General features: G+C 48.7%; 10 protein-coding genes across 10 annotated transcripts; 4 read left to right on the top strand and 6 right to left on the bottom strand.

Annotated features, from left to right (window-relative positions):
• Window positions 1-393: 393 nt before the first annotated feature.
• N7487_000752 (GTPase-activating protein) lies at window positions 394-3,924 on the bottom strand (the record flags this gene model as incomplete). Its single annotated transcript, XM_056868500.1, has 3 exons — window positions 394-2,659; window positions 2,708-3,059; window positions 3,120-3,924. The coding sequence occupies 3 exons, from the start codon at window positions 3,922-3,924 to the stop codon at window positions 394-396; spliced, it is 3,423 nt and encodes a 1,140-aa protein (XP_056733284.1).
• Window positions 3,925-5,714: 1,790 nt separating this feature from the next.
• Window positions 5,715-7,245, bottom strand: N7487_000751 (uncharacterized protein; the record flags this gene model as incomplete). Its single annotated transcript, XM_056868499.1, has 2 exons — window positions 6,703-7,245; window positions 5,715-6,647 (listed from the first exon to the last, which is right to left on the bottom strand). The coding sequence occupies exons 1-2, from the start codon at window positions 6,940-6,942 to the stop codon at window positions 5,715-5,717; spliced, it is 1,173 nt and encodes a 390-aa protein (XP_056733283.1). The 5' UTR covers window positions 6,943-7,245.
• Window positions 7,246-8,233: 988 nt separating this feature from the next.
• On the bottom strand, window positions 8,234-8,674 carry N7487_000750 (uncharacterized protein; the record flags this gene model as incomplete). The annotated part of the gene is made up of 1 exon (XM_056868498.1): window positions 8,234-8,674. The coding sequence occupies one exon, from the start codon at window positions 8,672-8,674 to the stop codon at window positions 8,234-8,236; it is 441 nt and encodes a 146-aa protein (XP_056733282.1).
• Window positions 8,675-9,192: 518 nt separating this feature from the next.
• N7487_000749 (uncharacterized protein) lies at window positions 9,193-9,453 on the bottom strand (the record flags this gene model as incomplete). The annotated part of the gene is made up of 1 exon (XM_056868497.1): window positions 9,193-9,453. One exon carries the CDS (start codon window positions 9,451-9,453, stop codon window positions 9,193-9,195), a length of 261 nt encoding a protein of 86 aa, XP_056733281.1.
• A 26-nt stretch (window positions 9,454-9,479) lies between these two features.
• On the bottom strand, window positions 9,480-12,704 carry N7487_000748 (uncharacterized protein; the record flags this gene model as incomplete). Its single annotated transcript, XM_056868496.1, has 1 exon — window positions 9,480-12,704. The coding sequence occupies one exon, from the start codon at window positions 12,702-12,704 to the stop codon at window positions 9,480-9,482; it is 3,225 nt and encodes a 1,074-aa protein (XP_056733280.1).
• Window positions 12,705-15,961: 3,257 nt separating this feature from the next.
• On the bottom strand, window positions 15,962-17,208 carry N7487_000747 (SDR family oxidoreductase; the record flags this gene model as incomplete). The annotated part of the gene is made up of 6 exons (XM_056868495.1): window positions 15,962-16,083; window positions 16,142-16,292; window positions 16,356-16,555; window positions 16,617-16,780; window positions 16,842-17,100; window positions 17,154-17,208. 6 exons carry the CDS (start codon window positions 17,206-17,208, stop codon window positions 15,962-15,964), a joined length of 951 nt encoding a protein of 316 aa, XP_056733279.1.
• An 864-nt stretch (window positions 17,209-18,072) lies between these two features.
• On the top strand, window positions 18,073-18,701 carry N7487_000746 (uncharacterized protein; the record flags this gene model as incomplete). Its single annotated transcript, XM_056868494.1, has 2 exons — window positions 18,073-18,132; window positions 18,204-18,701. The coding sequence occupies 2 exons, from the start codon at window positions 18,073-18,075 to the stop codon at window positions 18,699-18,701; spliced, it is 558 nt and encodes a 185-aa protein (XP_056733278.1).
• Window positions 18,702-19,796: 1,095 nt separating this feature from the next.
• Window positions 19,797-20,264, top strand: N7487_000745 (uncharacterized protein; the record flags this gene model as incomplete). Its single annotated transcript, XM_056868493.1, has 1 exon — window positions 19,797-20,264. The coding sequence occupies one exon, from the start codon at window positions 19,797-19,799 to the stop codon at window positions 20,262-20,264; it is 468 nt and encodes a 155-aa protein (XP_056733277.1).
• A 1,246-nt stretch (window positions 20,265-21,510) lies between these two features.
• On the top strand, window positions 21,511-22,239 carry N7487_000744 (uncharacterized protein; the record flags this gene model as incomplete). Its single annotated transcript, XM_056868492.1, has 1 exon — window positions 21,511-22,239. One exon carries the CDS (start codon window positions 21,511-21,513, stop codon window positions 22,237-22,239), a length of 729 nt encoding a protein of 242 aa, XP_056733276.1.
• Window positions 22,240-24,577: 2,338 nt separating this feature from the next.
• On the top strand, window positions 24,578-25,915 carry N7487_000743 (glycosyltransferase family 69 protein; the record flags this gene model as incomplete). Its single annotated transcript, XM_056868491.1, has 2 exons — window positions 24,578-25,150; window positions 25,223-25,915. 2 exons carry the CDS (start codon window positions 24,578-24,580, stop codon window positions 25,913-25,915), a joined length of 1,266 nt encoding a protein of 421 aa, XP_056733275.1.
• Between the last annotated feature and the right edge of the window lie 63 nt (window positions 25,916-25,978).

Raw genomic sequence — 25,978 nt, 5'->3', positions numbered from 1 at the left:
TCTTATGACTTGACGATTCCCTGAATTCAAAACACTTTTGTTTCAGGGCTACTTACTTTTGCCCTTATGATTTTTGATTTAGTCGGTGGAAACATATAAGTCTGAATCTATTTTTGATCTTGACATATTTACGTGAATCGCAAATACTTGATAACTAGAACTCGGTGCATGTACGAAGAGTAGCTACATCGAATCCATATATCCAATAAATAAGAAATGCTCCAAGTGTAGCGTTCTTTCTAAAGGGATCTAAAAGTTCAGATTCCACCCCAGGGGAACCACGCAATCGGGAAATGAATTGAAATATCCAAACCAAGGGTTGTAGTACAATGAGACAAAAACAGATGAGATGGCGGCCAAACCGTATATGACATAAGACAGTATGCAAGGATATCATGACTCAAAGTCGACGAGCTTGCTAATAACCTCGCCATCACGGACTGTGGGGGAGCCACGGCCCTTAGCAGAAGCCGCAGAACCGGAAACCTTGCGAGGAGCGTGATTCGCATTATCCTTTCCGTCCAAGAGAGAAGATTTATCTTCCTTTCCACCATCAAGCACCTCGGCTCCTTCAAGGAGATCACGGTCAGTGTCACGTACAACGCTACGACGCTCCGGATCAGCGCCATACGCGCCAGCGCCCCAGCTGGGGATACCGCCGGGGATGGCAGTGGCAGCGTGCTCACGACGGGGGTAGTCGTCATCGTCATCGTCGTCTTCTTCTTCCTCGCGGCCAAGTGCATTACGCTCGAGATCGCGCTGGGCCTCGTCCATCCGCTTTTTGACCTCGGCGGCCATGCGGATTCCATCTGAAACGATGTTGTCGAGGACGCCGCGGAGGCCCTTTCCTGGTGGCACGATGCCCCCTGAGGCGCCTGCGACGGGTGCAGAGCCGGCGGCGAGTCCAGAGGGACGGATACTGCCGAGGTTGGAGAAGGTTGTGAGGTTGGATGACATTGAGGATGATGCAGCTAGAGCTGCGGGGTGGGGATGGTCGGAGAGGTGGAAGGATTGAGGGAAGTATGATTCGAAGAACTGCTCTAGAAGTTCGTCGGCCAGGACAACCATTCGGAAAGTGGGGAGTGTGATATGTAGGGGATTATTAGGGTCGAGAGCGGGGTTGGCAGACTCAGATGCTGAGCGGTTATGGGCGTTATTGTCTGATTCGGCAGGAGTAGACTTGGCTGACTGGGGGGTTACGTCTGGTGCTGGAGAGTTGGTGGACTTGGCATCATCATCAATATCAATCAGGTCTTCTTCTTCTTCGTCGTCGCCAATGGCAAATGAGTCTAACTTCTCAGTTGCCTCTGCCGTTGCATCTTGCTGGTCCGCTTTTTGGTTCTCTGGGTGGCTGGGGTCGGCGTATTCGAAACAGCGGCGGATAAATGCGCTAACACTACCGAGGAATTTCTCGTCCGTGGTGAGCGAGTTCTCAGCATGATCGCGGTCTCCCGACGAGTTCAGATTTTCCACGGATGGAGTGGCCGTGATGGTGCCCTCGAATCCACGCCGGGAGAGGAACAACAGCGCTTCGGAGATTTTGAGGATCCCCTCGCGATCAACCTGGCCATTTCCACTGTCGTCGTACAGGTCGAAGAAATAGTTGATGTTATTCATGATGTCAGGGGATCCCTTCAGGCGCGCGAGACCATTCACCACATTTTGAAGATTCAATCCCTCCTCGGGGTCGGTGGCCCACTTGCGGTAGAGGCGTTGCATGAACTCATGGTCTGCTGGCTGCCTGCGGTTCGCCCACAATGCCGACTTCCCCGATGAGGATTCTTTCCTTGATGGACCAGGGGAGTCGGCGACCGCCCATTTTGCTGTGGCGGCTAAAAACTCTCGGAAAGCGTCATAATCCATATGCGTAGGGCTAGGTCCAAGACCAACACGGCCAACTTGGGTGTCCGCAGGAGGAGCAAGCATAGAAAGGCGTTGGGATTTCTTCCTTTCTTGTCGCCTGGTCTCTTCCTCGATAACTCTCTGGTGTTGTTCCCACTGGTACAACGTTTCATAAAAGCGGTCGTATATTGTTCCAAGGTCATCCACGCTCAGGCGTTTGCTTTCAGGTCCAAGGTTGCGGATAGAAGTACGCTTCGCAAAAGTCTCGATGTTCTCTAGCACAGCACCCTTGTGCTTTTCACGTGTCTCAGTGATGGTGCTGTGAGTAATGCCAGAAAATTCCTTGAAAGCAACCACCATCAATTCTTGGAATCTAGTGATGGCCCGCAGCTTGGGATTCTCTGATCTGGGGTGGGCAGATTCATCCAATCGTGAGAAATATGATTTCAAAACAGAGATAAACGAACCGTCGTCTTGTGTTTCGAGAAGCTCCTCGCCGTTAACTCGGAGAATGGCAAGACCGACCTGGAAGAGGACTTTTGGCCCTTCTAAGAAAAACACATCCAAGACCCGGAAAGCAAAGACGAGCGGCATGGAGTTAATGTAGAGGGAGAGAAACCATGGCAACGATACCACGGAAAGTTGTACATCTGATTTGGTGAGGTGATCCCAGAGAACTGGCATTGTTTTCTCAACCAGAGACTCAAACACCTTCTGGTCGAGTAGTGTGCCGTACATTGTTGTTGAATAGTAACCGGGTAGGAGACGGCCACATAGCACAGAGAGAAGGAAAAAGGCCTGGGCCTCTGACATATATCTAGTCAAGTTAGCAGACACCCTTGGCACCTTGAGATTCTAAACATACATCAATAATGCGGCAACCACAATGTTCATGGCTTGGCAATACCCAATCTCCGGGTCAATCCAACTGTAGGCAGTGAGAACTCGTCGCAAACGTCCAATGCCTTCTTCGCTCTGGAATCCAGGATACTCTGGTAGACTGCGATTCAAATCTTTCTCAATCTCATCGATAGCAAGGGATTCTTGTCCCTCAAATTTGGCCAATGTCTGTTGATACAGCTTCGGAGAGTGTAGACGAAGGAACAGAGAACCAGATGTAAGCTCCCATATTTCTCCGCGTAACCGATTTGGCAACCCAACTCTGATTAGCTTGTGGAAGGTTGGTTGGCGAATCAACGTCGCATTGCGACCGTTTTCTAGTAGGTATCGATCAGATCTCAGAATATTCAATCAAAAAAATATAGATGTCTTTTTACCTCGAAAGTATTCGCCCCACAGTCTCATCTTGCTGCGATCACGCAGCTTGCGTGCATCACCAGGGTAGCGGAAAATCAGCCCAAGTCCCGCATCCGGAGGTTGACGAGTGTCAGCCTCATTCCCATCTTGTCCCTTTCCCTTTGCGCCTGAGAGCAAATATTCCGAATAACAATCCGAGACGACGGTCCGCAAGCTATCAACCTCCTTCATTCCTTCCCGTAGGCCTTTTTTCAGTGTGTCACAGAATCGCTCGCAGGCCTGTCTGCTACCGACAAGCTGCAATATGAGGCGTTGAGGGGCGAAATTGGGTTCTTGTTGCTTATTGAGCAAACCATTCCATGTTGTGAGTGCCAGAGAGAAAACATGGTTGGCGCTATGAAGGCGTTCGACACGTCGTATGCAGGATAGCGGGAGAATGAATCCATTTCCGGATGGCCCAGTGCCATGTGTCTGGCCAGTCCAAGTAGTTGAGGCACTTGCAGTGGCAGAGGGGATGAAGCTCGTCGGCTGGGTTGAAAAGCAGATGAAACGTTCACTCAGATGTAGACGTCCGGTGTATGTATTTCCCGCCCGGTCAAGCCTGCGGGAGCCATCTCCTTGATTGGCCGAGGAATTTGGTAGTGGTATGACGAGATCAGCGGTGATCTCTTGAAGCGGGTTCTGGGAGTCAGGGAGGCGGAATTGTTGCCGGAACAGCGATGCCTTGGAGGGATTATGATCGGGCGAGGATAGGGCGGGAATGTTGAAGTTGGCAGGGTCAATCAGGCTCTGGGCCTTCTGAACGAAGGATGACCACGGTATCATGTTGGAGAGGTGGATGTGGGAATTTGTGAGAATGTCCTGAAGCCGATAACCGACGATGTCGGGATCAAGCTACAGTTAGGGACTTTGAGTGCAGCAAGATCCGGGCTAGGAGTAGGAAAAAAAGCCCGTGCGTAGTTTAAATTGAAGTTTCAAGGTCATCGTACAAGCTAAATCATCCTTGGCCGAGGAATAGGCCTGCAGAACAAGAGTATTGCGTCGGGTTGTTGTTGTCGGATTGATAAGAGGGGGCGTGATGATGCTGGTTTCACGTGACTGTCCTCAGCCTTATCCATAGCTTGGCATCACAGCATTCAAAAGTTATATTTGGAATAGTCCTCTGTAGATGTTCTTCTTTTCGCTGTTACGGCCTTGGGTACCTTGAAGTCTTTACTCTATATATGTAGACCAATCGCTACGAGGGAAGACACCTGTGACAGAAATCCCAAGATATTTATAGTATTTACGTCTGTATTATATATAACAAGAAAGGTAGGTCGACTTTGGAGCCTTATGTCTTTTTTTGTAGTTTCTTGACATGCCCCTTTATTAGCGTCGTAACCAGAATAGAATACCAGTATAGTGGACTACCATCCTATACTACAGAGAAAAGCCTAAGAACTAGAGATATTTCAATTTATAAGGCTTGATTGACATGGATATAAACACTGCACAAGAAACACCGCGCAAGCCTGAGATGGTAGGAGACGAACATCTTATCGTCAGACGAAAATTGGGAATTGAAAACACTGTCCAAGCTGGATATGAGAGCAAAATAAAACATTGAGACAAAATAAAAATTGAGAATAGAACAGAATGTAGGTGAAATAAGAGTAAGAATTCAAGACTTAGTAATAGAAGAAGAGGTATGCAAAACCAAGAGCGAAAGGACAAATTGAAACATAATAGATTCGAACAAGATCAAGCTAAAGGCAATCATTGGCCATTGAAAATTGGGCGTGGGGTAGCCCAGCCCGAGCGAACAAGCATAGAACATTGACTCAGCACAGTGCAGACTGCGCAGGTGGTATTGGTCCTTAATCAGAATACAGTGACACAGCGGAACTTGCGTTTTGTTCTTGTCTCGTGATTGTGAAGTGTCAGAGGGGCCTGTAAGAAGTATTGGCTGTGGAGAAAAGAGAGAGCCCAGTTTGGCTAGTGATGGTCATAGGGCAAAAGACAGCGGAACGGTGTTTTTTTTTTTTTTTTTTTCTGTTCTTGTCGAGTTCCTCGTGCTGTAGCATTGCATGAATGTGAAGTTTGACTGTGAAAAAAGTGGAAAGTCCAGTCTGACAGGTTCTGGCCAGGGGTGAACGATAATGAACTTGTGGAGTTTGTCTTTGTTCTCGTCGACGACCCTTAAGCGTCAGATGGCTCAGCATTTTCTGGCCCGTTGGCCTGGCAAATGAGTGGAAAGGAGAGTCCGGTCGGCAACGCCTGTTGATAAAGGATAGTGGGGATCTTGTTTTTGCTGTGCTCGTTGTATTCTCGCTTTTGTGTGTTTGATGCTGTGCTTGGTCTTGTTCGTAATATTGGTCTTGTTTCTGTTTGTCTTCTTCGTGATCTTGATCTTGGTCTGGTTTTCCCAAGGAATCTGTCTTGTTCAGGGAAATAGATTGAACGGGTGGCTGGTGATGGCCCTTGGTCGAAAGATGACTCAAAGGAATGCCTTTGTATTTGTGTTTTTGTATTTTTTGTTGAGTGTAGGAAGGAAAGCCCAGTTGAAAAGACAACATCAACATGCTTTCCTTTTTTTTTTTTTTTTTTTCCCTTTTTTTTTTCCTTTATTTCTCTTAGTTCTTATCGAGTGATTCTCGGACCTCAGAAGGTTCGGTGTATTCAGGGAGGACCTCCTCGGAGGGACGAGGGATGGTCATGAGGCCCTGCTTTTCACAGGCCTCGCCATCTTCCCAGGCGGCCTTGTGCTCTGAAGGAGTGGTCCCGCGGTAGCGTTGCCAGAGGAAAACCACAGCCTGGCCGACCAACATGCCAATAGCACTAGCAGTCAATCCAGCCAGGACACCCAGGATAGCGGGGACAACAATGAAGTGCACAATGCGAGAGAAAGTGCGGGCGAAAGCGCCGTGGTGTGGGTGGTGATGGTGAGGGCGAGCGGAGCCATGGGCGTGGCCATGGTGACCACCAGGGCCAAACTTTTCACGGCCAGAGTCCTCTCCCTCAAAAGGAGGTGGGGGAGGGAAGGGCATACCGTCATGGTCTTCTTCGTGGTGGCCCATTGCCTTGCCCTTGTGTTTGCCATGGCAGCTCTTGCGGCCGGCTTTGGCCATGCCCATCACACGAGCCTTGGCGCCAGCCAAGAGGCCCCGAATGCGAGAGACCAAAAGTTCCTGCAGGCATTTGGCCTTGCCATGGCACTCCTTCCAGGACAGGCGGTCGGAGGCAGGGGCAGTGTTCTCGATATCGGTCCGAACGATGAAGAGCTCGCCGTTGGGATCCTGTAGAACGGTGATTGCAACGGTATCGACAGGGACCGGGTGGCTTTCCAGGTCGAGAACAGTGAATCGAATATCCAGGAGTTCGTATCCCGGCTCATCAGATGGTGCGGCCATCGGCATGATCTCAAGCGCATATCCAACAGGCATGGGGGCGGAGTCCTCTCCCTCTTCATTTTGTTGCACAGCAAGAATTGGAATGGGCGGGGCCGGCGGGAATATTTGGCGGCCGTTGGCCAGCAGGAGGTTGTCTTCAATCGAGAAATCAAGGGTCTATGGGGGTTTTGTTAGCCAGTTCCAGTGAATAAATAGATTCTGTCATCCTTACCAAAGATGATGGTTTGCCCTCCGTCCAGCTAACAACGCCTTCGCTGTTGGTTTCACGCAGAGGACATTCAGAGCAGGGGAGGTCAACAATCGCATGATGAACATCCTCCAAAAGCATCGGGTGGACGTTCACAAATCCATCTTCAATAATATCGACTTTAGGTTCCATCTCGGGGACGACCAGCATCGCGCTGGCGCTAAGAGCGGCGGCGCCACCCAGCAAGACGGAGCGCACAAACATGGTGATGGAAGGAAATCAAGATTGACGCAAAAAATGCAAGTCAGAAGCAAGGCGATGCTTCTCTCCTTAAAGTCGATGATAGGAGGAGACTCAATAACGTGGTGAACAATATGTCGAGGGGGTATGGAGATAAGTGATCTTCTTTCAGCGGGAAGTGGAGTGGGTGACGCCAGCTCCTGCGTGGCTCGTGCCGTCATTGGTGGATAGTGGTCAGTCAGCCTGCTGACTGTGTAGGCGGCATCCTTCGGACTTTGGAAATTCGCGTTCAGATTCGTAGGCTCCACGAAAAAGACCCTTTTATCGCCGAGTTGCATATCGTGGTGTATCGTTCCCATGATATTTCTGTAAAAATCAAGATGGCGAGGACTGCAGTCCCATGCCAATTGGGGATGCGCTTGAAATCATGCTGATGGTCATATATCGCAGTATTCTGGTTTGATACATCGCTTTTAACTGCTTAGAGTTGGCATGATATCCCCCGAGGGTGGCGAATTATACACGGTACTGCGGTATATGTTTCAAGGTCGCGAAACACAATTTTGATGCTGCTGTGGAGTTTCGCTGAGCACGAAATACGCATAGTCGACCTGGTAGACGTGCAGGGGCCACCAATTTGTTTTTTTTGTGCCACACTGTGGCGTATACTGCAGTATCATGCCTTCCAGCTTTGGGAAGGTTGTATAATGCCCCCAGCTCCTGGGAGATCAAATTATGCTCCCAAATCCCAGGAGCTGGCTGCTGCTTATCCCATGATGTCAGCCCCTAGGAGACCATTTGATGTCCCTAGCTCCTAGGGGCTGGTGTGCTATGTGGTGAAATTGGCATGGTCAACCTGCTGAACACGCAGATGGCAGCTTTTGTGCCATGTTGTCAGCCCCTAGGAGATCATTTTATGTCCCCAGCTCCTAGGGGCTGGCTTGTCGTTGGCGAACTGGCGTGCTCAGCAGGCTGACCATGCAGGTGGCAGTAGTGTTTCTGCCATGTTGCCAGCCCCCAGGGGATCATATAATGGTCCCATCCCCTAGGAGCTGGCGTGTCTTTGGTGAATTGGCGTGTTCAGCAGGCTGACCATGCAGCCAGCTCCGAGGAAACCATGTAATGTCCCCACTTCTTGGAGCCGACGTTTTGCTGCAAAGTTATATGGCCAGCCCGCTGAACACGCAGGTGGCAGCTTTTGTGCCATGTTACCAGCCCTAGGAGGTAATATAATGGTCCCATCCCCTAGAGGCTGGCGTATCTTTGGTGGATTGGCGTGTCCAGCAGGCCGACCATGCAGCCAGCTTCTGGGAGATCATGTAATGTATCCTGCTCCCAGGAGCTCGATATTGCTGAAGGTGGCATGGTCAGCCTGCTGAACACGCAGATGGCAGCGTTTGTGCCATGTGGCCAGCCCCTGGGAGATATAATGTTGCAATCTCCCAGGGGCTGGCTGGTGTTCCTGCTGCGTGTTCAGCAGGCCGACCATGCTGATGGTATTGTTTGGTCGGCCTGCTGAACATGCAAATGGCAGCTTTTGTGCCATGTGGCCAGCCCCCGGGAGATGATATAATGTTAGAATCTCCCAGGGGCTGGCTAGTGTTCCTGCTGCGTGTTCAGCAGGCCGACCATGCAGATGGTATTCGTTGTACCATCGTGTCAGCTCCTGGGAGATCATATAATGCTCTCCGCTCCCAGGAGCTGGCGTGTTGTTGGCGGAATTGCATGGCCAGCCCGCTGAACACGCAGGCGGCATTGTATATTGTGATCGTGGTATAACTCGTTCTCATGTGTCGGTAGGACTGCGCCGATTGCACATCTTCTACCCAGTTTTCTGGGTAGGCAAAGCAAAATATACCCGAATATAATATACTTCAGGGCCCAGACATTGTAGTCTGACATGTTCAAACATGAAATCAAACATTGAGCCAACACGGACTCGGACATTGCGTCAAAACAGTACTCAAACATGATGTCTTTCAACGGCCAACAAAAAATCGTACATCACCCGAAAGGGTGGACAACAAACAAATCGTACATGTTGTCTTTCGACAACCGACACAAATAACCATAGACCACCCCGAAGGGTGGGCGAACAAGAAAATCGAACACAACTCAGATCAGGTACCCTGACAAAGTGCCATGGGCGTCGACAATGATAATCATCCGTCACCCTCCGGGTGAGGGAAACAAGGGTACTCAAACAATGGGTTCTTGTCACTGTGTCTTTGGTAACAGACACATGTCGCTGTAACTGTGCAGGTGAAGCGGCAATCATCGGACTTGCCGGCTTGCTGCATTGTCGTTGTTGCGGTCCCAAGAGGTGGCCCATTCGTCCCTCCCCTTGGCCGCTGTTCGTTGTACTTGTGCAGGTGAAGCAGCAATCGTCGGACTTGCCAGCTTCCTGCCTTGTCGTTGTAATATCATATTATCCACCAAGGGGTGGCCCATTCGTCCCTCCCCTTGATGGAGTGCGTACCACTTGCCGTTAACCGAACAAAGTCCGATCTCCGGCAAAACAACGGAGGAAGACATAGATAATCCGCTCCAAGAACGGAACATCATATCCGTGCTCCCACCGCAGTTCCTCCAGGAACTGTTCGGGACCCTCCAAGGCGTAAACGAGGTGTCCAAGGTGACCTGCCCATACGGGGAACGACAGCAGCATCACCATCACCATGACGAATAAACCAAAGGACGCCCAACGAGCTCCTGTCCACAACCCCCCTCAGCAAAGCCGATCCCTCATGCGTGTCTGACTCGTCAGATACAGTGACAGCGGGTGGGTCGGAAGGCCAAGCTCCTGGCATTTGAAGACCAGAAGTCGCTGCCTCCTCTCCGCAAATTTCCTCCCGCTGTTCTCCTGCAGTCCGTTGAGCGCCGCAAGTCGGGTTGGCGTCCTCGACCCTCTTGGTGCCCTTCGAAACCCCCGCACGGGAATCTGTCCCTGTTGCAACGGCATTCTTGACCGAGGCGTCTTCGGGACTGGCGACCAGGGAAGAGGTGGAGATAATTCGAGAGGCTGCTGTGAGCTGCAACCCCTCAGGAGAAGACATGATGTTACGACGAGCTTGAATCCTTGCCGCTCGCATATCAAGCAAGACATCGAGGTGCGAACGGGTACCGGTCCGCAGGCTCGGAATAACAAGCTCATCTTCGGTCTGCCAAGTCAGGTCTGATTCATTCAGAGTCGGCTTAGTAGCAGCAGGCACACTCTGAATTTCCTCAGCTGACGATGGCTCAGTCTGGGCTGACTTTGTTGGGGCTGGCTCACTAGGAGCAGGCGCACCCACAACTTCGTCAGATGGGATGGACACAATTGACGCGAGCGAGGTGGACTGAAGCACACTGGACTCGGGCACAGTGGACTCCAAGACAGTTTGAGTCGGCTGGGAAACAGCTGGCACACTCATAACTGCCTCGGTAGGCACCTGCACGGTCTCGAGACTCTCATCGTCCTCTGACACAGCTTGAGTCGGCTGAGAAACAGCGGGCTCGCTCAGAGCTGCATCGATAGGAACCTGCTCAGTGGCCTCCTGGGCAGCTTGAGTCGGCTGGGGAACAGCTGGCGCACTCATAGCTGCCTCAGTGGGCACCTGCTCGGTCGGGACGGTCTCGTTGTACTCCAGAACAGTCTGAGTTGGCTGAGAAACAGCTGGCTCACTCATAACTGCCTGCTCGGTCATAGCAGACTCAGTGTACTCAGTGTACTCCAAAACAATCTGAGTTGGCTGCGAAACAGCTGGCTCACTCATGACTGCCTGGGTGGGCACCTCCTCTGTCGAAACTTGCACAGATTGAGCTGGCTGCGAAACAGCTGGCACACTCACCTCTGGCACTTTCGGGGCTGTGTTCATCACATATACTTCAGAAAGGGAAAGCAACTGCGATCCGTTGGCTTCCACCAACTCTTTTGTGATTCTCTTCTTGCGGTTTGGTCCTTCGTTGTGGCCGAACTCAACAATACCAGCTGTCCGTTTTCGTACTGGGAGATTGACGGACTTAATCACCCTCTGACGCACGGAACGACGAAGACTCCCGGTAGGACGGTCCTTCCGTTTAAACACGCGCCTGCGGTTGCTGGGCAATTTCATTGCACGTGCGGTCGCCATACGGTTTGCGATTGTTTTTCTCAATGGCAGTGATGTCGGAATATCACAGGGACTGCTGGTATCTGGGGGGATCACGGCGCTGGTTACTTGGCCGGGAATCATGAGGACATTCTCATTGGAATCGACAGGAAGGAAGGGTAGGCTTGGACCACTAGATGCCTGGCTCGGAGCCGCCTGGTCATCTTTGTTGAAAACTGTGGTCGTCTCTGCTGGCTCCCATTCCATATACCCGTCAAAGGCCTCGCCGTTCAGCTTTGCAAGTTCGAAGTAAAAGAGTTGGTTTCTATTTTCCATCATGTCGTAAGTCTCCACTTGCTGGGGAGTGATGGCAAGGGTGGTAGCTGGTGCTTCGTGAACCGCTGCATTTTGGTCGTCCACCTGCGACATATGGGCGGCAAGTTCTTGTTCAGTGGCCTCAGTAGTGATATCCATGGGTGACCCTTCGCGTGATGATCTGCAACTATCCAATGACATAATAACATCAGAAAGAACGCTGGGATCAGTGACCTCAGTGGCATCAGTGGTGAGATCCATGGGTGACCCTTCGCGTGATGATCTGCAACTATCCAATGGCATAACATCAGAAAGAACGCTGGGATCAGTGACCTCAGGGGCCTCAGTGGTGATATCCATAGGTGACCCTTCGCGTGATGATCTGCAACTATCCAATGGCATAACATCAGAAATAACGCTGGTACTCTCCGATCGAGATCTCAAAGAGCCACCGGAAACATCAACGTTGGAGCTAATATACCCATCAACGTGGAGATCCTCAGGACGGAGCGATCTTGGGCCACGTTCCTTTCCCTTGCCGAGTTGCCGCGGGTGAGGATCAAATACTTGCCCATGGGAGCCTTGTTCCTGGCTTCCCACGACATGGCGACGCGCAATGCTCACAGGGTTGGTCGAGGACTCAGCAATTGGTACCTTGCGAGTCAGAACCTTGTTTTCCCTTGTGTTTTGCATAGCCGCAGCAAGCATTCTCTCCATATTCTTCAGGAGGCCGTTCATACGGTCCTCCGCACCCGTAAGGCGTTCTTGTCGCCGCAGGTTGACTTCTGCCGCGCAAACTACCTTTCGCAGGTCCTGGATATCTGCCCGGTCCTGCTCGATAGTTTGCTTTATTTTTTGAGGGCACTTTTGCTGCCCTCGGCACGTTCCAGGTCCTCGGACACCTGGTCTAATCTGCTCTCGATGGCCTTGAATTGGCCATCGATATCGCGCGCCCGGTTGGTAGTCGATTGACGGACCATCTGGTCCATCTTGTCTTGTTCGACGAAGCGAGTGGTGGCTCGCTGGTTTTTTATTTGAGATTGGAGGGCCGAGGCCTGGGACTTGGCCCGGTCCAGCTCCATCTCTTGCCGATAGATTGTCGCTTCGGCATCGGTCAGTTTTGCATTGAGCGCGCTGACCTCGCGCTGTGCCTGACTTGGTCGGGCACTGAGGGGGAAGAATGGGCTGTGTCGGGGCCCACCAGGGGGTGATCCCGTGCGGAGGACCCTGGTTAATGAGAGAAGAGGAGGGGTTGGCAATGTGAGAAGAACCAGGCATCATTTGGAAGCCAATGGGTCCATTGCGGCGTGGGGTGTTCAGAGGGATGGCGGGGGTAGAGGCACCCGTCATTTGGAACCCAATGACACCGTTACGGCGGGCCGGTCCCTGCTGGGTTGCCATCTTGACCTTTGGAAGAGGTTAGATATAATGCTTGCAAAAGGTGACTTTCATGGACAGCCGAGCTCACAATAGAGAAAGGTGACACAGGATGAGAGTCACTTGGAGACTCAGGAAAGTTGTCAATGCTTGCTACATTGGGAGTGGTTAGAGGCCATGCGAAGGAAAAGAAAAGGGCTTGGGAGTCTTACACAGAACGATAAGTGGTGACTTGGTAACTTGAAAGGAACAAGTCTTGCAACAGGTGTCCAGAGACTGGACATGGATGGCTATGTGACAAGGAGTCAGAAATGGTAGACAAGACTGGCAAAGGTGATTGGGACTAACAGGAAACAAGATGTTTCAAAACAACGAGTCTCAGGATGCTTTGCAGATGAGATACAAAGCAGAGAAAGAAATAGTAATGAGTATGGGGAAGAAAGAGGGGAGAGGAGAAGAAGGAAAGAGAAGTTGGGAGGGGAGGAGAGAAGATATAGGCCTCGACACACGACGTGAAAGTGAGGCCCTGAGACCCCATTGGTCAACGACCTTGCTCAATGACTTGGTCTCACCCCCTGGGCCAATCAATATGCTCCCCCATTGTATGCTGGTGACTAGATCTTTCTTTAACAATGGCTATTATGAAATCAACCTCCAATAAAGAGAACAATGGGATGTCTCCGTGGTCCCTTGAATGCTCTTTTTCTAGGAATAGGGCGTCTCTTTCAACGGTGCAATGTATATTGAACCTTTCTCTATGTATATTCGATTGTATTTTGCCTAGATTGAGCTATATGTAGACATCCCTAATGGCTGCTCAATGATGTACATGTAGACTTGAGATCTGTGCCATGTGGTTGCGGCTGAATAGCAGTCGGCTTGCCGAAGGTCAGTGCACTCGGCTTGCCGAATAGACTTTTCTCCCATGGTCGAATGAAAGCCTTGGCTATTTCGTGTCACTAGATCTACTACAGTCTAGAATACAACCATGGTGGGGGCTCCTGTCACTATGTCTCTTAGCCAAAAGCGCGGATCTCTCCGTGGTGCTCTACCCTCCGAAGTGACGACTCAGTGCCAAGTGTCGATCTGCCCATTTTGGCAAGTTTCTACTGCTCTATGACATGAATATGCTAGGTTTCAGATCCTCCTACACTGGGAATCATTGCTGACCCGAAGATTATATTCCCCAGAGCCGCTCGTAGGGGTCGTCCCTCAGTCCCACAAAGACCCCGAATAAGAACACAATACGGGTACAGGCCGGGTCCTTGACAAGCAAGGCAAGCCCATCCAGCAACGAACCAGCAAGTTATCAGTGACAATCTACACTGAGCTAAAGGAGCTACGCGGCCACCAGAGCCAGTCTACATTGCGAACCATCACACAATGACCATCACGTTTTGGAGAAACTTCATGAATAAAACGACATAATATGCAGCTTGGGTCAAGGTATAGTCTCTTTACAGCTATCCACAAGGTCTCACACAATAATTGATACGACTGAGAACATAAATCGCAGGCGTGATCTCAGTGGTGAAGTGGAGCATTTGCGATCATACCCATTTATCTCGCCAAGTCAGTCAAACCATTACACTTTGTTCTTTTACTTTCAGGTCGGTGGATTATGGGTTCAAGGTATTTGTCCTATTTCATCAAAATTACTCTAAGCATCCGTCGCTCAAACGAAGCTGATACTAACAAATCTTTGGGGCCTTTTCAACGGTGTTTCCTTGCGGAATTAGCCATAATAATTTTAGAAGCTTGGCCAACTTTTCCAAATGATCCTTTTTAAGACCCCGAGATATCTGAGTCGGTGTTTGTGAGGTAGTAAATGGAAGATGCCTGCCTCAATTGGTAGGTGGTGAATCCTGTGCTTACTCTTGCCCCATTTGACCTGACCAGTGCTGATGTCTTTCCTTCTGACAGTTGATTCATTTTTTTACAACCCCCTTCACACTCACGAACCCCGAATCCATGGCTAGACAGCCCCTGAATACGCTGGAAAGGCGAGAAACAGACAATACGGGACGAAACGTCGACCTTATGGAATCATTTGTGGAAAGGAAACCCCGTTGTACAAGGAGTATTGCGTTCTAAAGCATACCCGCAAGGCAAAGATAAACTCTAGTTTTGTTAATTTACTTTATACAATATATCTACTCACCTCCACAAATCTGAATAGCGACAATGTTGAGTGAAAACTTGATGTCAGCTCAGTATTGCTGAGTACATGGCGACATTGGACGGTGGACTGGTCGATCATCATGGTAATTGCCGTGCTATCATTGAAGCCAAGGCTTGAGTCAGAAGGAAATATGCGATTTGTTAATGTAGCAATGGCTCGAAATTTTGGCATGGATTACAAAGAGAATAGGCCGAGAGTGCAGGGCGACAAGACAGTGTCACTTAATAGGCAGGTTCTATGACCACAACACTCAAGAAATGCAACTGACCTGTAGTCTACATATGTACAATGCTGATCCAATGTAGCACCGACATATATACGATCGCGGCGGACGTGCCCTAAGAATACCTAGAGTAATTGGCCCTAGGCACTAACATGCAACCCACTCAAACCCGACACATTTCTCAACATGCACCTCCTGGAACCCTTCAATGTCTTGTCCAAGAGTATATGGAGACATTTGGCTTCCTTATTGTAGCTTTGACCATGATCCAAAACCGGGATTGGGGCAAGAAAGAAGGCGATAAGAAACCCCTGTATGAACATATTTCTGTCATGCGGTAACTCCCAAATTGAATACATCATATCTCCCAGGTATGTTCAGTCTGCTATACAGCAGCTTACTGGCAGTATAAGCTTAGGACGTGTGGGAGCTTCAGTGGTTTCCATAAATCATGGATGTAATTTCCCATGACGGGAAGGAGGAAGAAGGAAGAAATATATTTGGGTGGGCTAATATCGTTCCCAAGTCTAAATATTAGAGCATACCTATCCCTTTTCCTCCTTTGTAGCTGGCAGTGGTGAATAATGTTATTACAGCGTTTAACCGGGTATGGAACATTGTTTAGTTCGAATTTGTTATAGGCTATATAACTCTTGCAGAGTGGAGACAGAACACAACACTTTGGACCTGCGACGACAACAACTTGGACTGAGCTAAGGAAGGAATAACATCAATTTTGAAACATCATGAATACGCATAATCTCCATCTGCTAGACCCACTGTAGTAATAAGAAATAGAATAATAGACTTTATCCATGATACAGATGTCTGGAAACCTATGTTGTATTATCATGTCTCAGACATTGTTTCATTTGCTCAAAGCTTAGACTTTTTGCCCGTCACGTTGGGTACATCATCTCCCGAAAGCAAGAAGTCCGGGTAAGACAAGCTCCCACCGGAAGCACCACCTGCCGACATGCGCCAGTTTGCACCGTCCACTGCTATGTGTCAGTATGGAACATTTACCGTATTGTTTTGTTTTATCTGATAACTCACCAACAAGCGTTTGACCACTAACATAGCTGCCAGTGTCTGAGAAGAGATACACGGTAGCGTCGGCAATGTCGCGGACATGGCCAAAGCGGCCGAGCGGCTGAGCTTTCGTGTAGGCCTCCATGGCATCTGATGGCAGCAGACGTTCCAAGCCCTAATGAGGGGTGAGTCAATCAGCTTCTGGCACAGGAAGAACACTATTGAGACTTGTACTAACCTCAGTCGATGCGATAGGGCCCGGCGCAATAATGTTGGAAGTCATCCCGCGAGGACCATACTCGATCGCAACACTGTTCGACAAGGAATCGATACCAGCTTTGGCAACGGATACATGGGTCTGGAAGGGCATACCCCGGTAGTGGATGGTGGCACTGACAAAGATAATTCTTCCACCGGTTCCAATCGGTGATGGTTGAACTGGAGGATTGTCAGTGCCAATGGTAGACAGATGGTCGGATTCGCCGAATGATGCACTCACGAGTCTTCGAGTCTATTCTGTGTTTGCTTGCTGACTCTCTTAGATACGGCAGAGTTGCTTTGAGAGTATTATAAGAGCCCAAGACGTCAATATCCATGACTGATTTGAAAGCATTGACTGAGAGTTGCTCGATCGAGGCGAGGAAGTTACCCGCCGCTCCAGCACTGTCACATACTATTAGTATGGGAACTCGAAGACTGGGGTCAAGTTAATATATCGACATACATGACAAAGTCTATACCTCCAAGCTCCTTGACACAGCGCTCAACTGCTTGCTGCAAACTCTCGAGCTGGCGCACGTCCACGGAACCAATCCCAATCACCTTGGCACCGGGTCGGGCTGTCGCGATGTCCTGGGCCATACGCTCGGTCTTCTCTACATTTCGGCCGATGATGCAGGCGTTAGCACCAAGGTGTACTAAGGCCCGGACCTGGGCACTGCAGATAGTACCGGCGCCTCCTGTGCAGAAGACCACTTTATTTGCTGGACCAAGAAGTTAGTGTGACTGAGTGTTGACAATGGAGTATGGAGCTCACCGAAGATCCCATCCTTCCAGGAGTCACTCAAATATTCTGTCTTGGGGAGCGGCATTCTGATTACTATTTACCTCCCTGGAGATATTTGTTTAAAGATTGTGGGGGATTTGGGGGATGTCCAGGAGGTCACGGTTTGAACGATACCCGCTTCCCCACAGTTGGACCTCGGCTTCTTAATTTTATGCAATTTATGTATTCCGAATTTAGATAGATGCATAAAAGGATTAGTGATACAAAAATGCAACCTGAGAACCTTCCAAGGCTGGAAAGCCCTACAAGGAACTATTCCAAAGCTGGAACAATTTGCGATTTCGCAGACGGATTCATCAACCACATAGCTAGATAATGTTTTGGAACTCAAACACCTCAACTTTCTTAAGTCAACCGGCTGTCTTCGAGCCCAACACTAATGCGAAGTATGACAGTATTACTACTCCGTACTTTGTCCTCCACTGTACCAAGTATGTTAGAATAAGATAGCAAGATATATTGTTTTGAAAGTGAGTTCATATCAGTGAATAGTTACATAATTTATTTCTGAAATATACTAAGAAAGGTCTGTTCGAGTGGGAGGTTATCTGATGTAGACATAGATACCGATCCATGTCCAATATACTACTGCGTTGATAAAACAAAATATCAAATAAAGTATGTTCCACACGAGGTTTTTAGCTGCAAATATATAGGCACATAGGTACTAATTTGACTTGAGAAAGATACGTAAACTCCCCTCTCACTGAGATGAAGAATTGTGGCCCTCTGATTGGCTGGCGCGTGAGAAGCGGTCCGCGACGTCACCGAAAAAGAACCGTCTGTTCTTTGCATTGTTGACCTGTATCTTCGACTTAGCTCATTCCAGATTCTGTCATCCTCGTCAAATACCGCTGCGAGGCAAGCGATCAACTTTGATTATTGCAACATGGCCTGCCCCATCAGCGTCAGCAAGTTTGTGGGCACTGTCTCCCTCGGTCTTCTTACTGTACGTCTATCGCATTTATCGCATCATAAAACACGATCAACAAATTCTAACATCCCCTTTTAACCCCACAGGGCCTGTCCTACTCCACATCATCCATTACAATCCCAGCTCTGCAGCTACTTCCAACTGCGACAACCGCCGCCCGCTCCCTGAACGAAGTGAAGCGCCTTACTCGCCGATATGCCCTGCGCCTCTCCTTCCTGGCCAATTCCTGCTTCTGTTTCGCATGGTGTCTCTCATCTCCACGTCGGCGACACCCATACATGGTCTGGCTGTGGGCGTTCTCTACAATCAGTGCCCACGGTGTTGATTTCTGGTTCAACCGTCACCTCGGCTTCAAGAACTGGGCCTCGGCTGTGATCCGCGACGTTTCCCACTTCTCCCTAATTCGGGACTCCAACACAAATAAGGATGAGGACCTTGTTGTGGTTGAGGCACATGACGATGTGAACGGTGAGACCGTTCAGCGCGAGATGGACCGGGAGCGCCGGCTCCACCGAGCGCGCACTTGGTTGTCTTGTATTGCACTTTCGATTGGCATTGTTGGCCTTTGGGGTGACAAGAGGTGATATTTCTTTCCTTTATTCATGGTTTCAAAGACTTTTCTTATGGTGACCGCACCGGTTGTTGTTCCATGTCTATTTTCCGGAAAAGCCTGTTCGCTACTGTTTCTTTGATCGCGTCTAATATGTTTTGTGTCCGATACCTTTGTTTTCTATTCTCCTTGTGTTTCTTTTTGCTCATTTTCCCTGTAAATTGTGATGGAACCAGCGTAGGAATGGAGTATCTTCTGAACTTGGATCCGGCATATCCGAGCCACATCTGCTAGATCGCCAATCCCAGCCGAATTAAGGCCTATCCTCTCTCATGGGTACCCAACCTTAGCCAATGTGCATGGGAAAGTAGAGATGAGGAAGTGAGCTGATATGCGAATGGACCCTATAAATCTGTATACATGCACAACGCACCCCTAAAAGGCACACAACAACACAGGAGAATACAACTCCATACAGGCAACTCCATATAATCTGAAGTAGATGATTTGGATCAACCATTATATTCAAGTCATCCTCATCATCCCTCTCTCAGTATGTCGCCGATCCTCTTCGGATAACAAAGTAATTATAGCCCCACGATCCATATGACTAGGAAAGCGATAAATATTGGTAGTCTTCCGGTCTAGCTAATCAGTGATAAGTCAGGGTAAGTAGCAAGACACAGAGAAAAGATACTGGCAGAATACATAACAAATAGAATGAGAGCAAAGTGAGAACAAAAGTGAGAGTGAAGTGAGAGTGAAGTGAGAGTAAAGTGAGAGTAAAGATGTACAAAAGAGCAACATGCAGTATGGCTACTTAATAGAAGATCTACCAAATATGATGCTCCGAATGGATAGTGAATATAATGATAGATAGACGAATAATAAAGGAAGAAGATCTCTGAAGGCAAAGTACTTGCATCCATGAATAGTCTGTAAAACTATAAATACCATCATCATCTTCTTCTTCTTCTTCTTCTTCTTCTTCTTCTTCTTCTTCTTCTTCTTCTTCTTCTTCTTCTTCTTACACCCCTTCCTTTAAATATACACACCAGAGCTATATACTGACGCTGTTTGTGAGTTCATTTCGTTCTTAGTACTTACAATCCCCTTGCTTCCTACTAACATGATTTCTATGACTATAAATAGTCGCTTCTTCGTCTCATCCCTCTTAACTTCTCTATCCTTCGTCGACTACCTTTCCTTATCCTTCTCTTATTTCTCTCTCGTCAACCAGGGTCCTCCGCACAGGATTGGCCCACTGGTGGGCTCCGATACAGCCCATTCTTCCCCCCTCAGTGCCCGACCAAGTCAGGCACAGCGCGAGGTCAGCGCGCTCAATGCAAAACTGACCGATGCCGAAGCGACAATCTATCGGCAAGAGATGGAGCTGGACCGGGCCAAGTCCCAGGCCTCGGCCCTCCAATCTCAAATAAAAACCAAGCGAGCCACCACTCGCTTCGTCGAACAAGACAAGATGGACCAGATGGTCCGTCAATCGACTACCAACCGGGCGCGCGATATCGATGGCCAATTCAAGGCCATTGAGAGCAGATTAGACCAGGTCTATGGGGACCTGGAGCGCGCGTATTGAAAGACTGACGAATGCTGAAGCGACAATTTCCCGCCAGGAGCAAGAGCTTAGCCACGCCAGGTCCCAGGTGTCGGCTCTTCAAGCTCAAATGGCTACCCAGCGCAGCTCAACTCGGTTCATTGACCAAGAGCAAATGAATGCCTTGGTCAACCAGTCTCAAAAGCATCGATCACGCGACGTCGATGCACAGTTACAGGTCCTCGAAAGTCGACTATACCAAGTCTCTGAGGACCTAGAACGTGCCGAGGGTGACAAAAGTACACTCGAAGCCGTAAAGCGAACTATGGAAAAAGACCGGACAGATATCCGGGAGCTACAACAAATAGTTCGCGCGGCGGAAATCAACCTGCGGCGGCAACAACGCCTTACGGGTGCGGAGGACCGAATTGAACGGCCTCCTCAAAAATATGGAGAGGATGTTTGCCGCGGCTATGCAAGACACGAGGGAAAATAAGGGTCTGATTCGTAACGCACCGATTTCTAACTCCTCGCCGAACTCTGTGGGTATTGTACGCCGTTATATCGTGGATTTGTGGGATTGCATTTGACCGTGCTAAAACTATGTAGGTAAGCTCGTCAACCAAAAACTCCGGTCTTCTTTCCCATGATCCATACAAAACAGGAACATCAAATGAATAAAAGCAGTTTCGAGTATTTTTGGAATTTCTACCTACAAAAATAAAACGTAGATACGCATTGTGTAACGTGAGGCCACTATGAAGTAAGCATGAAGTTCAATAGTGTCGATGATCGACAGGGACTCGGGTAAAGTTGGGATGGGAAACCAAAGCATGGACGAGGGGGGTTGATGTTAGATAATGTATAAGATCTTATGCAATATCTATACAAATACATGAATGATGGTAAATCGGTCGCATTGCCTACAAGTATAGGGCATTGGAGATGATTGTGTCCTAACAAATATTGATTTGAAGTAAGCAGAAGTCAAATCCATATGCCATGTATGTACCCCTATTGACTGTGATTAATATCGAGAAATAAAAACGAGAGACCTAGGACTAAATGAGGGCTTAAGGGTCATATTCAGACCAATGACTTGAAGAAATGAAATTAGTTCTAATACGCTAAGGATAATGGCGGAGTTGTCGGAAATGAGCCCCTTGGCGTAAAAAGAATAAGAAGGACATAACAGCGCAGCTTATGTTTGTGTAAATAAAATAACATTGACTTAGATCAAATCAATAAATCAATAAGCTCAGAATAATGGTCAACTTCACTATCGTCAATGGCCAAGTCTACACGCCAGGCCTGGCAATTGTCGATGCCCCACAGCCGAACACGCCCCTCGGAGGAGGCAAGTCTATGCGCCAAAATTTATCAACCACATACTAATTTCTTAGACAACCTGCAAGTCGCAATCGATGTGTCCGGCAATGGCAAACTACCATGGCCCGCATCAACTCAACCCGACTCATCCACCCGCTTCCGCGATATCACACTCTTCTTAACCTCCGAGTCGCACAATTTCACCATCTCCAACGGCACAAAGCCCACGTCTAACACAAGCTACGTCGGTCCCGTCTTGGACCTAGAACCCTCATCCACTGTCAAACATGTGAATTGGATTTGGCCCGAATGCCTGGTGGGAGACGGCTCTGGCTCAAAGAACTCGGCGCGTGGGGCATACAACATCTCTATGCACCAATCTTTCCTCTGGAATGGGACCAACTATTATACTGTCTTTGACCTGCCGATCTCTGTTACCAACAGTATACCCAAGAGTGATGATCGGATTGACTGCGATCTGCTGGAAAACAAGCTTCTTAGCGCGGCGGAGATCGACGAGAGCTCGGATTCGCTGCCTGGGCAGCCGTGGGTTGAGGGTGGAGTTAGTACGACGGTATCGAGTACCGACCCGACACAAACGGGGACAGGTAATCGGGGCCATTCGGGCTTCACGAGAGTAGCTGGCATTGCGATTGCTGCGACAGCTATTTTACATTTCCTGAGTTGATCGAGACTTGCTCCTTTCTTGACATCGTGGGTTTCATCCCTTGTATACTACTTGTTATAATTATTTTGTCTTCTTGGAATCAATATATCCGTGTACGTACATGTAATCACCTGTTGACCATCCGATTTTGGTTTATCGTAAAGCCATTAACTGGGCCGGCAATGCAGCAACATCGAAGCGGCTGGGTCAGAGGGTAACTTGGTAAGATATAACACACAAGCCCGAGATCCGATGGGAGGTTGTGATTTGTGTGTTTTCGTATTGTGGCTCATGAGCCAACCTTTAGGAATACGCCGGAATAAGTAGGGTCGGGTCGCTATCAAACATCACCGAACATCTTGCACACCTCTCAGTAATGTTTCGAGGAGCCTACTATAATTCAAGGCTCGTCATCTGAGCGTCAAGCGCGAGCGAAATCTATATCCATATCATCCGCAGACGAAGCATCCCGCGCTATGGTCGAAGTGCTGCCTAGCCTGGACTCCGGCTCGAGATTTCGGTAATTGAGTTGATTACGGCGACGTATAGCGTCTGGCTGGCGGTAAATGCTAAGGGTCGCTCAGGCGTCGCAAGCGGGGATTGCGGTTATAGTTGCTAAACCCTTCCGTATAACAGGCGGGGAATTTTCTGACAGAAATAGACGGGTACGACAATGTATGGTAAATCTGACATATGTAAATTCTCTAACTAACTAAAATGACAAGATCCGCTCTTTTCCAATCTCGGCGGACATAGCTGATTAAGCAATGTATGTATTTTTGTATGGTACCGTTATCATGACGGTCCATTGATTTTCCGGTTTGTAAAGACCTGGTAATTTCAGCATGCATAAATGCATAGTACTTGACATTTTCCCCTAACGATGATGTAAACAGCCTTTCCCATTATTTCCTCCTTCAGGATGTTTACGAAAGATTGCCTTCCCCTTATCGACTTGGCTACAAAGCAAAGCGCTTCTACTATCGTTAGTATACAAACAGCTCTGCATCGATTTGGCGCTTTTCGACTTGTGGCTCCGAATCTGACTCAACATTATTTACAAGGAATTTTCCAAGATGCAAGTGCCTTTCTTTCCATGCAGCTAACATTGAGTTCGCATTGACTTCTGATTCTGACATCTGGTCGTAGGCCCGTGAATTTTTCCAACTACCAACTGAAGTAAAAGCGAAAATAAAAGGTTACTCAGCCTTTGATACGGAACTTATTCGTGGGAAAACGGCCTTTCCCAACGAGACCGTTTACTTCTTCCGGAAGGGCGCCGAGAACTATCATTCTCCCCCTCCGGAGTTCCAACGTTCCGTGAAAGCCTTGCACAATGTAAGTCGTGTATTGACTTTGTGATGCCCTAGAGCTAAATGCTCCACCCAAAAGGAGTGAACCAATTTGCGAAGTCCGTTATTTAGCACATTGTCTACTATCCTGGACTCAATGGAGCCTTTGATTGGCACACCATCTCTCGACTATGAATCTTTGGGGGTCAACTTCTATGACTCTGATAGACTGGGTTGCGATAGAGTTTATTTCAGTCCAGCTCACAAGGACAGTGGCACCTTGACAATTTTGGTCCGGGCCACAGAAGCATCTGATGGGCTAGAGATCGCCGATCTTTGGTCAACGGAAAAGATTAACAGCGAGGACATAGGACTAGATGCCTCGTTCATTTCCGTCCCAGCAATGCCCGATGAAGTTATCGTGTTTGCAGGAACTCGTTTGCAGCATCTTCTAGGCAGAAGCAAAGTGCGAGCATGCGTGCACACGAGAGATTGAGCCTTGCGATTTTCTGCGGACCTCCTGTAAAATAAATGGACAGCCTGTGGCACGAGATAAACTTGGCGTGAATAATGATTACTATATACAGCAACCCCGACTTCCGCACCTCTAATTCTTCATATAAAGGGTAAATAATGTGGGAACTCGAGTCCACGAAGCATCTTACAAGCTAAGAAAACGCGGCAAGCCTTTGCCAGTTCAAAATCTCCGAGCAAATTCTAGGAAGCCAACTTGTTACAATCAATGGGATCCAGTAATTTTCCTTCTCTTCCTCAAAAAGGGAATTGGCCTCTACAATATTGTTCAACCTGACGTACTGTTCGTTTTTACTCCTTCCGTTGATGATCATCGTGAATATTTCTACTTTGGGAAGGAAGTATACATTCTCATGTCGATTTTGGAATATCCCTTGATTACCTAGCGCTCACTTAGAACTGCTCAATATTCCCTATCAAGGGTTCCTTCTACAACTCCAGTCAAGTATGTCAGGAAGATCGGATCGTGCACATCGCAATCGATGCCGACGTTGACACCAAATCTCCCCAATCCCCTAATACCCTCACTTTCCATGACGATTTTGTCCGCCTCCCGACGAGTCCTCCGGTACCGCATCGCCCGAGCTCTGATCATAATCTTCGCAATATGGAACCTGGTCGAAATCCATCTGATTCAACACCGAATTTACGAAGCTGATCACACTGTTCTCCGACACCGGCCGCAAAAGCGAGAGCGAATATATATCGCAAGCATCAACTGGAACAATGAGCGCATCCTACGCAGTCACTGGAGCAAGGCACTCACACAGCTGGTCTTGAAGCTTGGTCCAGAAAATGTGTTTGTCAGCATATACGAAAGCGGGAGCTATGATAACACAAAAGGCGCGTTGAGAGAACTAGATTGGGAACTCGAGCGGATGCGGGTGCCGCGGAATATCACTTTGTCGCCTGTGACACATGAAGATGAACTTGCCGCACCCGCAAGAGGCACGGGCTGGATTAGCACTCCTGGTGGGAAGGAACAACTCAGACGAGTGCCGTATCTATCGCGGATACGGAATCTGAGCTTGCTGCCTCTGCGGGATCTTGCACGGCAGGGTATCACGTTTGATAAAGTCTTATTTCTGAATGACGTTGTGTTCACGGTTTGTTTGAATCATCTTCCCTTTTGTCGTATGTGTGTTCTAACTAAGGCCTTGCCTTCTTTTGTTGATTAGCCACACGACGTCCTCGAACTTCTGCATACCAATGACGGCGAATACGCTGCTGCTTGCGCCTTGGATTTCTCCAAGCCTCCGAATTACTATGACACATTTGCACTCCGGGATAGCAAAGGCCATGAACCTATCATGCAAACGTGGCCATACTTCAGCTCTGCGGCATCGCGACATGCAATGAAAAATATGTCTCCTGTTCCTGTGACAAGTTGCTGGAATGGCATGGGTATGCTGGCCTCCATTCTCGAAAGCGTTGCATCAACTAATATATCTTTAGTGGCGATGTCCGCAAGTCCATTCATTGCCAGCCCTCCACTTCGCTTCCGAGGTATCCCCGATTCACTAGCGAAGTACCATCTTGAAGGCTCCGAGTGCTGTCTCATACACACAGACAATCCACTATCAGTGGAAAAGGGTGTTTATCTGAACCCTTTGGTGAGAGTGGGCTATAGTGGCGCTGCATATAAAGCTATTCAACCGATGATGAACTGGCTCTCTGTGAAACGGATTATTCAAGGGTTGTGGGTCAATCGATTGCGCCGCTTGGGTGTGACTTCATGGCTGAAAGAAGAAGTAGTTCGAAGGCGGCTAAACAGATGGAGAGCCTTGAGCACTGGAAATGAAGAGCATGGAGAACTTTGCATTATCAATGAGATGCAAATCCTCCATCGGTATGGATGGGCTCATGTGTAAAGAAGAGTAAGTGGCGAATTGTGTGGGTATCAGGTAATCTCATGTTGCTCGCTTGCTGTTATG

This window comes from Penicillium crustosum (assembly GCF_028827405.1).
Source record: "Penicillium crustosum strain IBT 35664 chromosome Unknown utg000001l_segment0_segment0, whole genome shotgun sequence".
Classification (NCBI taxonomy): domain Eukaryota; kingdom Fungi; phylum Ascomycota; class Eurotiomycetes; order Eurotiales; family Aspergillaceae; genus Penicillium; species Penicillium crustosum.
Note: the sequence above shows the minus strand (reverse complement) of the source record. Positions and strands in the feature narration are given on the sequence as shown.